General features: G+C 48.7%; 1 protein-coding gene across 1 annotated transcript in view; it reads right to left on the reverse strand.

Annotated features, from left to right (window-relative positions):
* Positions 1-10,435: 10,435 nt before the first annotated feature.
* DAPK2 (death associated protein kinase 2) overlaps positions 10,436-12,421 on the reverse strand; it is a 125,278-nt gene continuing 123,292 nt past the window's right edge. The window contains exon 12 of the mRNA XM_077881402.1: positions 10,436-11,060. Coding sequence (XP_077737528.1) covers positions 10,980-11,060 — 81 coding nt within the window. The 3' untranslated portion in view covers positions 10,436-10,979. The remainder of the gene's footprint in view (positions 11,061-12,421) is intronic.

Here is a 12,421-nt window from a genome sequence, read left to right on the forward strand (position 1 = left end):
AGAGGGGTAGATATGGGCAGGGCCTGCAGGTTTTGGAGGCCTGACTCCCCTGCAGGAGAGGGTACAGGCTGGGAGTCAGGAGCCTCATTTGAACCCCAGAGAGTTTTCTCATGAGACAACCCTGAAGGAGTGGAAGGCATCCCAGCAGCAGAATGAGGTAAATAGTACCACCCAGCAGGAAAGGGGAAGAGAATGAGGGAGATATTAGGTCCCTCCTGACATCTGTCTCCTTTCTCTTCGTAGTGACTTCAGTTCCCTCTATTAGGTTTGGAGGAAACAGGCTCTATGGCTCTGGGTCTCAGGCCTAAACAAATCACCCCAATCCATCCCCAGTCCCCAGCAAAAACACCTGGAGAGGTTCCATGGGGTCTTCAGAAAGAAGCCGCCCCACTTCACTGAAATACCCATAGGTAACTTTTCTATCTGGTATTTACACCTCAGTTTCCTGTGGAAAGAAAAAACTCACCATGTAGGAGAGAGGTGGAAGGCCTGTAAAACCACCACACCAGCCCCCAGGCCCTGGCTAAAGTGGCAAGAACCCAGCTGAGACCAGAGCAGTAGGGTAAACAGACACCACAGCCACTCACCCCCACTCCTGGCCCAGAAGAGTCAGCCAGGCGCCCAGGCCAGGGCACTGGGTATTTTCAGCCTCCAGCAGCATCAGCAGAGTATGAGAGACGTCAGCCATATTGTATTTCATGTGACCCAGGCACTGGGCCAGTGACATGGCCATGGGGAGCCAACCTTTCGTCCTTGCCTTAGGCCCAGGCCCCATCTCCCTTTCTGCTGGTTTCCAGAGCCAGAGCAGGGCAGAGGCCTGTGGGAGGGGCTCCGGCCAGCCCCACTGGGCACCGGAAACAGGTGGCAATAGGGACTGCCAACTTGAGAGTGGGCTTGGGCACTTGAGGAACCCCACTCTCCACCCATCCTCTCCATACACATTGTGAGAAGTGTTTCTCTCTGGGCTCTGCACAGGGGGTGGGTGACTCACTGCCCTGGTTTGCCCTGGACACTCCTGAGTTCAACGCTCAAAGTCCCATGTCCCATGAAACCCCTCAGGTCCTGGGCAACCCGAGAGGATTGGGGTGAGATCTCCTACCGTCCTGCAGCTGGGACTCCTTTTTAAAGATGCAGAAAATGAGGCCCAGGAAAATGCAAGTCTTGCCCAGGTTCACGCAGCTAGAAGGTGAGGAGCTGCCACTGGAACCCAAATGCTTCCTGCCCCATGGCCAGGCCAGGCCTGCTTCCTGCCAGTGCTGGTCAGTCCAGGAGCCCTGACCGCTCTCCCTTCTCCAGACCCCTCCCCCGCAGCCCTCCCTCAGCCCTCTGTTTTTTGTTTTTCCAAAGTCTGCATCAGAATCACCTGGAGGGCCCCTTAAAGCAGATCATTTGGTCCCACCCTCCCAGAGTTTGTGATTCAGAAGGTCTGGGGTGGGGCCTGAGAACCTGCGTTTTTAACAGGAACCCCCTCCCCGCACCGGGATGCTGAAGCTACAGATCAGGGACCACACTTAGAGAAGATCTGATGTAAATCACAGCTTTGAGAAAGTCTCACAAAACCTCTGGACCTCCCCATCGCTCACTGAATAAAGGTCCAGGTCCGGGTTCAAGGCCTCTATGCCCCAGTCTCCATGGCCTACACAGCTCCCCTCCACACCAGGCCCTCACCGTGCCAGGCTCCTCCATGGGCTCAGCAGCTGCTCTGCCCTTGAGGCTCTGTCTTTGCTCCAGCTGTTCCTGGCCTGGCCCCCACAGCCCCTCCACAAACACAAATCTCCTTAAAGAAGCCTGTCTGTGGGGCGCCTGTGTGACTTAGTCTGTTGAGCCTCTGACTCTTGATTTCAGTTCAGGTCATGATCTCTTGGTCAGGAGATGGAGCCCCATGTAGGACTTTGCATTCAATGGGGAGTCGCCTTCCCCTCTCCCTCTGCCCCTCCCCCTGCTCTCTGTCTCTCTCTCTCTCAAATAAATAAATAAATCTTAAAAAAAAAATGCCTGTCTATACTGCTTCCCCCTCCAGATGCCCCCAGGGCTTCCATCCTTCAGGACAAAAGACTCCCCCCTCTGCGCACAGCTTAGCTCCTATTTCATCCTGCCCTCTGCAACAGCCGTCCTTGTCACTGGTCTGTGGACTTCCTAAGGATGTGGACTTTTGTCTACATATATTTGTTAAATGCATGTGACCCCAGAAGACAGAACCAGAACGATGAATGGATCTTCAGGAAAACCAGTTTGGTCTCAACCTGAGAAAGGACTTGGAATAAAGTGAACAGTTGGACACCAGCTCTTGAGGGTCCTACCAGGAGAGTGTGAGCCCCCTGTTACCTCTGGGCACCCTCAGTGAGGTTGGATGAGCACCTACAAAGTTGCCGAAGTCCCCAGTTAGGCAGGTATTGACAACTCCAACCTCCTTCTCAGGCCCTGCTCTCCCCAGGAAAGCTGGCCCTACGTTCTAGAACCTACCGCCCCCCCCCCCCCCCCAAGGCTCCTAGGCTGGCTGGACCTTATCCGAGGAGAGTGATGGTAGGCAAGCATGAGTTTTTGTCCATGGCCTTACTGGAATATAAGATATGACTGGTGGTGAGGGCTCCCTCCTCTGATTAGGCCTCCTCAGAAGGATTAACCCTTCCTGATGCACCTGTACCCACTTCCCTCACCTCACCCACACCTGTGCCTCCAGCTTCACAGGCTAGGGGAAGCAGCTTATCTCAGAGTAAGCTGAATATCTCTAGGTTTGTCCCCACCTGGGATCCTTGGGAATAGCACCTAGGACCACACCAGGCACATGAGAATGCTCAGTACATGTAGGTGTATCTCCCATGCTCTGCTCAAACACTTTCCCCACCTGTGATGCCCTACCAGGTATATACCAGTGGCCACATGTCCTCTTGCCCCTTCCCATCTGCTCTTGGGAAAGATCCTATCAAATCCATTCCAATCAAGGAGCCTGTGACCGAGGCTTCCTACCCCTGCCATCCCTGGTTGGTGGGGGGGTGAATTTTACTGTTGGAATCAGACAAGCTTGAAAGACTCACTTGATTGCATTTTGGCTAAGTGTACCATTGCAGTGCTTTTTGTTTCTTTGTTTGTTTATCAGTTGGTTTAAAGAAGGAAGAAAAGGATTTTCTGGAGTCTAGACTCATGGCTTGGTGGGGTGTTCCAGGAGCAGCTCTGATTCTAAGAGTTCGGTGAGGTCTGCTGTTTATAACATTCAAGACGACCTGCCCTGGCTTCCTCCCTTGCCAGGAAGTGCCCATCAGTCAGTTTCAAAGCTGGCAGCTTGGTTATTGGAATGGCCTGAGAAATCCATGACCCAGGGGATCCAGGTGGAGAACACCCAGGTCTCAGCTTGCCTTCTGCCAACCTCTAGGTCTCATGAACATTCTCATTTCCGCTCCTTTCTGGAGCTGGTTGAGGTCATGACCTTCTGAAAGAATACGGGGTCAGCCAGCCCATCTGAAATCTCCCCTCCCCGTGTGTGTGAAAGGAGATATGCCCAACTGTGAACACATGCAGCCCACATCCTTATGACTCAGCAGATGTGGCTGTCCTCAACCCTGTCGCCTGGAATGTCAACTAGACCAGCCTCAGAGGTCTGACAGTATTAGAACAGATGCTGTAAAGCCTGGGCTTAGAGGCACTTTCCCCATGAGTCCTTTTGGACAACACCCAGACATCCACATACACCCAGACACACCTAGTCACACAGTCAGATACATACACACAGAAGCAAAGACAGACACACGTAGAAAATTCAGATACATCCAGTGATATATGTACACACACACATCCAAATATACCCACACAGAGACATGCACACATACAGATACCTGGGAACACCCAGAAACACACACACACACATACACACACACACACTCTTCTAAACAACTCGGTCAGAGTCAGATCTGTCCTCCATGCTTAACCTTGAACACTTCTTCCAACCCTAACAGGTGGCTACCAGCTTTTTGGCTGGGGCCCCTGGGTCTCTGACCTAGAAACAGGGTCATAGTGACTAGAGAGGGGTAATTCATCACACTACTAATTCAGCACCTGGAAAAGAAGTTTTGCTCTTTCATTTATTTGATAAGTTTCCAAAGTCCAATCATGAAAAAGCATAAGGGCAAGAAATCAGAACACCAACCCATACCTTCTTTTCCTCCTCTCTTACCAGAAGGTTATCCATCCCTTAAGGCCAGATGAAAGTCTGATGCATGGTAGGCCTGCAGGACCAATGTGCACTGAACCTGATGAGTCCATGAGGGATGGCCCTACCGGGAAAGGGTGGCTGCCCATTGCCTGGTGCTGAGGGCTCTGTTTTGGCTTCTTGCCAAGGTCCTGCAGCTACACTTGCCATTGGGTCAACCAAGGAAAGATAACTCTTTTGTTAATTCCTTCAATAAATACTTACTGAGCCTCCACTATACAGAAAACAGGAAATGGAGAGATTCAGCCCTGCTCCTGTGAAGTGTATGTCCTACCACAGGAGACAGACATCAAAACCTCAAGTAATTCTTGAAGTATTTGTTATATGCTGAATTGTGCCTCCCTCCCTTCCCCTGAAATTCCTATGTTAAAGTCCTAACCTCCAATATTTTTGACTGTGCCTTATTTGGAGGTATAACACCCCTTTAAAGAGGTAATTAAGGTAAAATGAGGTCATATGGGGGTTCCTAATCCAATATGACTGGTGTTAGGAGGTTAGGACACAGAGCTGCAGGGAGAAGGCCAATGAGAGAGGTCTCAGAGGAAACCAACCCCGCTGACACCTTGACCTTAGACTTCTAGCCTCTAGAATTGTGAGAAAATAAAGACAGTTGTTTAAAGCCCACCAGTCTGTGGTACTTTATTATGGCAACTGTAATAAATGCATACAATATTTAATTAAAATTAATCAGTATCATGAAGGTGGAATGAGAAGTTACAGAAGGGGGACCTAAACTCTTCTGGAAGTAGGGGAGGGTCACAGGAAGTGTCATTTAAGCTGAGGTCTCAATCAGGCACACATGACAAGTAACAATGAAATTATTATCACCATTTCACAGATAAAAAAAATTGAGGTTTTGGGACACCTGGCTGGCTCAGTCAGTAGAGCATGTGACTCTTGATCCTGGGGTCATGAGTTCGAGCCCCACATTGGGTGATGAGATTACTTAAATAAAAAAAAAAAAAAATCAAGGTTCACAAAAGCTGAATGGCAAGATTAAGATGCAACAGCTGAAAAATGGCAGGACTTTGCCCAGGCTTTCTGGCTCTGAGTGTGGTAAGATATAATTAGGACTGATAAGAACCAGAAAAGGGGGGATCCCTGGGTGGCTCAGCGGTTTAGTGCCTGCCTTCGGCCCAGGTGTGATACTGGAGTACCGGGATCGAGTCCCACATCGGGCTCCCTGCATGGATCCTGCTTCTCCCTCTGCCTGTGTCTCTGCCTCTCTCTCTCTCTCTCTCTCTCTCTCTCTCTCTCTCTGTGTCTCTCATGAATAAATAAATAAAATCTTAAAAAAAAAAAAAAGAACCAGAAAAGGGAATTGATGAAAGGCATAGGATCACCTTCTCTCAATTCAAAATGAGATGAAGAAACCCAAGTGCAGCCCTGCCCAAGAACAGGGGAATGGCCCAGATGGCTTTTCAAATCCCGTCTGGCTTCTGCATTTAAACTCAAAGGGATATGAAGACACCCAGAGCAAGAGCTGGCAAGCTCAATCTACTTGGGCTCAGAAGACGTCCTCAGACGAGAGTCCTTAGGTAAACTTCAAGGGGGAGGTGATGACTGGGGAGGTGGTGCTGGGAGGGGCAGGAGGTATTTTCTGCCCCTTTTCTTTAAAATGGAAGTATTAATGGGGCACCTGAGTGGCTCAGTTGGTTATGCATCTGACTTTTAATTTTGGCTCAAGTCATGGTCTCAGGGTCGTGAGATCAAGCCCCACGTCAGGCTCTGTGCTGGGAGTGAAGCCTGCTTAGAAGTCTCTCTCCTTCTCCCTCGGTCCCTCCCTGCCTCACTTGTGTTCTCCTGCTCTCTCTAAAAACTAAAATAGGAATATTAATCCAGCCCAGGTACTCTCACAGGGTAGCAGGACGAGCTCTGATCAAGGTGCCAGTAAAAGAACAGAGAAAAGCCTGTCAGTGAGTTTCAACGGGCAAGGCACATTCAGGGATAGTCACCATGCGGCCGCATGTCCTGTCCACTCTGGCATCTGATGACCTGATGACCATTAGGATCTACTTTTTTCACCCCATTTCCTCTTTCTTTATTATTGTAATGTAATATCTGATAGATGCAAAAGAGTCGATAACTAATATATATAAGTAAGAAAGCACAATGATGAACTCCCGTGAGCCCACCATGAACTCAGTGTTGGCTAGAAGGCTCCAACAGCCTAGCGCTCAGCTTTGTGTGCCTCCTCACCTCAGCCATCCAGAGGTAAGCTTGGCCTTGAATTTTGAGCGAGGTCATTGCCTTGCTTTTAACATGTAGTTTTATCATATTTGCCTGTATTCCTAAACGATGCACGGTATAGTTTTTGAGCTTTATAAACATAGTATACTGATACGTGCTTCTCTGGGATACTTTTTTTTTCACTCCACACTGTTGTCTCCAGGAATGGTAGAGAAGAATGTGGATTGGCCGGTAGGCAAAACCGGGCAGAATCTAAATCTCAAGTGCTCAAGCTGTGTGATTGCATGCAAATTTCTTAACTCTTGTCAAGTCTCAGCTTCCTCATCTGTATCAATGAGGCTCTTATTCCCCTTATAAGGTTATGAAGAGGGTATAAAGCCTATCTATGAAGTGTTCCTCTTGCAGAACAGGTTTTTAAAAATTACTGTGACCTTCTGTTGTTTTCTTTTCCCCTTGGCTTTCTTCTAGCTCACGGGTGGAGATCACTGATCCACCGTGGGGGAAAATCCTTACAAAATTATTTCCCCCCTAGATAATACAATCAACTGTTTCCTAGATTAAGAACTGAGAACATGAATTTTATTCAGTAAGTGAAGACACTACTAAAACAGGTACTTCAGCTATATATTATGACTTGTGAATGGATGGAGTGGTAGAGAAAAAGAGAACTAGTGGGAGAAATGGAAAAACAGGAAGAGAGAAACTATGAGTGTAAGGTCACTGACTGTGTTTCTGCTTTTTGAAATGTCAATGTTCACTACCCTGCAATTGCTCCCATCCTTAAGCCCATCAACGTTTGCTTAGAGTGGGATCCTCTTAGCAGACTACCCAAGAAGGCATTATTCTTTGGGGTCCAGCTACAGCGAACAGAACAATGTTGGGATGACATGTTGCTGGGAACCAGGTGGAAAGAAAGTTCTACAAGCCGGCGCCAGATAAAATTCCTTGCTATACCTCAGTCCTCAGTTTAGTTTTCACATTTACCTACTTTGGTGTCTGTAGAGCATAGGGCTTGACTTTTCTTTCACAGAGATTTTGTGGCTCACCTCCAAAATAAGGTTTTCACCAAATAAATATGTGAGTGGAAAAGGCAAATGCAATCTAAGATCTGGAGTCAGGAAGGCTGGTGAGATTGACATTAAAACACAGTATTCTAAAATATTTATGTGTGCATTTGTGAAATATTAATGCGGCATCCTGCAAACACACAGGCAGACACTCCGGGGCAGGGCTCCCTTAGATCTCTTTGAAGAGTTAGTTGCCTTTTAACTGAGCACAGCTTTTATCACTGGAATATTCCATTCACCTCAGAGTACACTGTGGTGTCTTTCAGTCTTGAAGTGTCAGCTGGCCAGCACATCCTTTTTCAGAGCCAAGCCTAAATACTTGGTTCCCATTGCCAGCTGCTCCCTTCATCTTCACACCTGGAGGGCACCAGCCATCTGCCGGAACAGAGGCCGCAGGGACTGAGCCTCTGTATGGGAGTGGCATGGGCACCTGGCTTCTTCTGGCTGCTGGCCCTCAAAGGCCCCCCTCTGTTCTCTGCCTGGCCCTGTGTTCCCAAGGGATCTGGGAAACCAAATGGGTGCCATTAGAACCCCAGAGAGCTGGGCTGAGGGGACTCAGTCAGCAGGGCTTGATTGATAGGAGCCTGGATGAGAAGAGCAGTCTGGAGGAGGAGCAGTCTGGGCAGGTGGGAGTCCTGGATTCCCAGGACTTACAGAAGAATGTGGACCCTTTCAGGGCAGGTACCATGTCTGTCCTGTTCACTCTCCAAACCCCAGAATCTAGAACACTGCCAGGTACATACTAGTTCATTGACTGACTCACAGCCCATGGAGGTTGACTGATGTCCCCGCTGGGCAGCAGTATCCTTTACTGTGAAAAGATGGACAGGAACAAGTGTCACGACGTCATCCATTTCCAGGAGTGAAGTACAAGGCAGGGCACAGGAAAGGCCTGATGAGAACTTGTTTAAAATGAGGCAAAGTAAAATGTCCATCCATACGTTTCACTAAAGGTTGACACAGTTCACCAAACTGAAGGAACAAGCACGGTGCCAGGAGTCAGGAAGTCTGGGCTTTCATCAGACATTTTCACAAATCTGTTGTGTGATATAGGACTGGTCACGTCCTGTCCAGGCTTCAGTTTCCTCTTCAATGAAGGGCAGTGGCTGGGCTGCACAGATTCCGAAGGGCTAACTCTATGGTCATGATTGGAAACTCACGGCTGGGCTTGTCAACACCAGTCACTGCTCTGCTTCCCAGCAGGAAGGCAGACCCCCCACGCTCTACCATACTGTACTTCCAAGGAGCTCCCGCTTAGCCCGTTCCAGAACATTCTCTGCTGACTGATGTGCCCAGCCACCACTGAGAGCCCCTCACAGGCCCTGGACCTGGTTCCCAGCCTCAGTTGTCCTCCAGAGGCTGCAGTGAGGCATGGAGCTGGTTCTGCCTAAGAGCTGGGGTCACGCAGGACCTACAGGTCAGCTACAGAGCATCCCCAACACCCTGATAGGCCCACTCCCATTCTTCCTGGGAGCTTCTCTGGAACTGGGTTGCCTTTTTGTTCCTGTGGGGCCATTTTGCTCTGGAGCCACGCACTGGCTGAGGGCAGTGTGGCCCACTCCTTTGCACCATGTGCTTCAAACCTGCTGCTGACAAAAGTACCTCCCTTCCTCCCCAGGCCCTTTCTTTTCTGCCCATTCTCCTTGCTCTCTCTTCTTTCTGGCTCACGTTTCCCTCACTCACCTTCCAAAGTTTTCCCTTTCTTCCCACCTCTTCCCACGTACTTTCTCAGTCTCAATGACTCACCCTGATCTCTGGCTTCTAAAGATCTGCTCTTGGGTTTCTGGTCAGTGTCATCATTCTTTTGGCCTGGAAAGCAGGGCCCAGATTTCTACATCATTAAGGTTTCCTTACCATATTCCTTCCAGGGTCCATGAAACCCATCTCTTTTTCCTCTCTTTTCTCCTTGTGGGTCTCTCTTTCTTTAAATATTTTATTTATTCATGAGAGACACACACAGAGAGGCAGAGACACAGGCAGAGGGAGAAGCAAGCTCCCTGTGGGGAGCCTGATGTAGGACTTGATCCCAGAACCTTGGGATCACAACCTAAGCCAAAGGCAGACACTCAGCCACCCAGATGCCCCTCCCTGTGGGTCCTTCTTTGCCCTTCTCCATCCACATCTTTCAAAAGTCCCCTGCCCTGAGCACCTGGGTGATTTAGTCAGTTAAGCATCTGCCTTTGGCCCAGGTCATGATCCCAGGGTCCTGGGATTGAGCCTCATGTCAGGCTCCCTGCTCAGCTGGGAGTCTGCTTCTCCTCCCTCCCTCAGCCCGGTCACAAGAACCCCTTGTGCTCTCTCTTCTCTCAAATAAATAAATAAAATCTTAAAAAAAAAAAAGAAGTCCTTTGCCCCTATCTTGGTCACAGTTGGCAGGTGTATTCATTTTCTAGGGCCACTCTAACAAAGCTGCACAGATGAGTGGCTTAAACAACAAGAATTTAATTTTCTCACAGCTCTAGAAGCCATCAGTCTAGATATTGTCAGGGTTTATTTCTCTGAGGCCTCTCTCTTTACTCTGTAGATGGCTTCCTTCTCCCTGTGTCTTCACACGGTCTTTCTTCAGTGTCCTATCTCCCCTTCTTGAAAGGACACCAGCACATTGGGTTGGGGCCCACCCCCAATGACCTCATTTTAATTTAATTACCTCTTTAAAGACCCTATCTCCAAATATAGTCATATTCTGTGGTACTGGGGGTTGAGAGACACAACTGAGCCCCTGCTACCAATGGTGAGGGTAGTAGTAGTGGAGGGGGCACAGGCATTTAATACCACATCTGTGCTGATGTGAAGGGGCTGAAAACCCTTAGGGAAGGACCTAGAATGCAGGTACCCTAAAGTCCAGAGGGGATGGTTCACTGTGACCTTCTGAGGCCCTGTCCACTCAGCACCCCAACCCTGGGTGCTCCTCCTGAGTCAAAGGCACCCGAGCTAAAGAAAACCAGATGGGGATAACCCTAAAAGAAGCCACACATCAGGTAAATCAGAAGTTTAATAAAAAATGAAAAAAAATTACAATACAGTGAGCTGCTTTTAGAAGGTCTACTGTGTTGGTCAGCCCAACATGCAGACTGCATGTGAGTTCTGGGAGGTCACAGAATTGATCCCTCACATTCTAAGATTCACTTCATTCATTCTTCTTGTTCCCACATGGGAGGCTTCTGTCTTTGACCACGCTAGGTCCGAACTCCCTCATCCTGTGAGGTAACCTGCCCAAGTCTGGCCTTCCCCCATGATGATAATGTTCATTTACATTGTTTTCTCAAGTCCGCACCTCCACTGCAGGTTCTGAGGTTGGCAGACAGGTGAAAGCCCGTTTTATGGAGAATAAGAGCTTTGGGAAGGTAGAGGCCTCCTCCATAGGAGATGACCAGAGCTCCCGGGGGCTCTTTGCTCCTCTGTAAATTCTTCTGAATCCTACAGGCCCATCTGTCTTGCAAAGTGTTCAGGGATGCAGAAATGCCTGGGTGCTGGTGATGAGTGGGGACCTGGAGTCTTCACAGAGAGATCCAGGCCCACTAGGAGGTACTGCTCCTCCTCCGGGAGTGGAGAGCTTTCCTCTTGGCAATGTCCTCCTCTGTGTCACTCTCACAATTCCTCTGGAAAAAAAAAAAAGGAAAAAGAGGCCCAGGGCAAGAGGGTCATGAGTAGCCAGGGATGGGGTTGTGCTGGGCAGCCTGGCTGATACGCCTGGGTCAGGGGCCTGCAAGCCAGGGGGGTGGAGAGATGCCTGGGTGGCTCAGTGGTTGAGAGTCTGCCTTCAGCTCAGGGCATGATCCTGGAGTCCTGGGATGGAGTCCTGCATCAGGCTCCCCTCAGGGAGCCTGCTTCTCCTTCTGCCTGTGTCTCTGCCTCTCTCTCTGTGTCACTCATGAATAAATAAATAAAATCTTTAAAACAACAGAAAAAAAGCCAGGGAGGTGGATGTTGAGGCAAAGCGTGTTGTTCTGTCCAGAATCTGGGAGTGGATTGGGTGGGGGTGGGAAGGGACCCAAAATGGGGCCAGACCAACTGCCTTGAGGCCTCTTTCCCAGGAGGAAGGAAAGTAGGCAGTGCATCTAGGAGAAACCAGACCCCGGGAGAAACCAAATTGTAATAATAGTGAAGATGACAGGTGGTGTTCTTTGTAGCTGTCACATAACCAAGACCACTTAGATAAGTGCTCTCTGGGTTGACAGGTCTCCTGAACTCAGCCTAGAGAGAGAATGGGAGACAGGGGTGAGCCACAGGGTCCTCCCCAGGCTCTGACGGCCACTGTGCCACACCCCCTCTGCTCTGACTGGCTTAGGCTGTATCTCTGGCAAGCCTTGTCAGTTTTCCAGGGACATGGCTCCTGTGCTCCATCTTTATGAAAAAGGAAGAGTAAAGTGCATTCCATGGCTAAACCAGGGTCAAGGCAGCTGTCAGGGAGGTCATAGGCCCTTTTTTTTTTTTTTTAATTATTTTTTTTTCATAGGCCCTTTTTTATTCAAACCACATCAGTCTAATCACACTATTAAAATTTATTTAAAAAGGTACTAATTCAGAAAGACTCCTGTGTGTCATAAAAAATCTGTTTTTGGATGTTCAGTTTTAAGGCTGCCTGAACAAAAGGACCTATTATTACTATTAACAACAATAACAATATCATCATTATTATTGAAAGGAAATTCCCTTTAGGAAAACTATATAATAGATGTCTGGGACCCAAGCTTTCCTTTTCCACTTGTAGAATGAGCCACTGAGCTGATGGCACTGAGTGTTTAAGTAAAAAGAGGACTAATTTTAAATGTTTGCACAAGGACAAAAATTAAGAAAGAAATTTATATTCTTTCTAATTATTCTCTGGTCCTGTCTCCCCACGGCCTCCATTCTATCAGAGCAACTTATGTGCCATGTACCCTCCCAGAGCCTTCTCTCTCTCTCTCTCCTTCCCCTGTTCTGAGCCTGTTGGAAATCCAAGGTCAAGATTAACTTTAGC

Source organism: Canis aureus, chromosome 32, assembly GCF_053574225.1.
Source record: "Canis aureus isolate CA01 chromosome 32, VMU_Caureus_v.1.0, whole genome shotgun sequence".
NCBI classification, from domain to species: domain Eukaryota; kingdom Metazoa; phylum Chordata; class Mammalia; order Carnivora; family Canidae; genus Canis; species Canis aureus.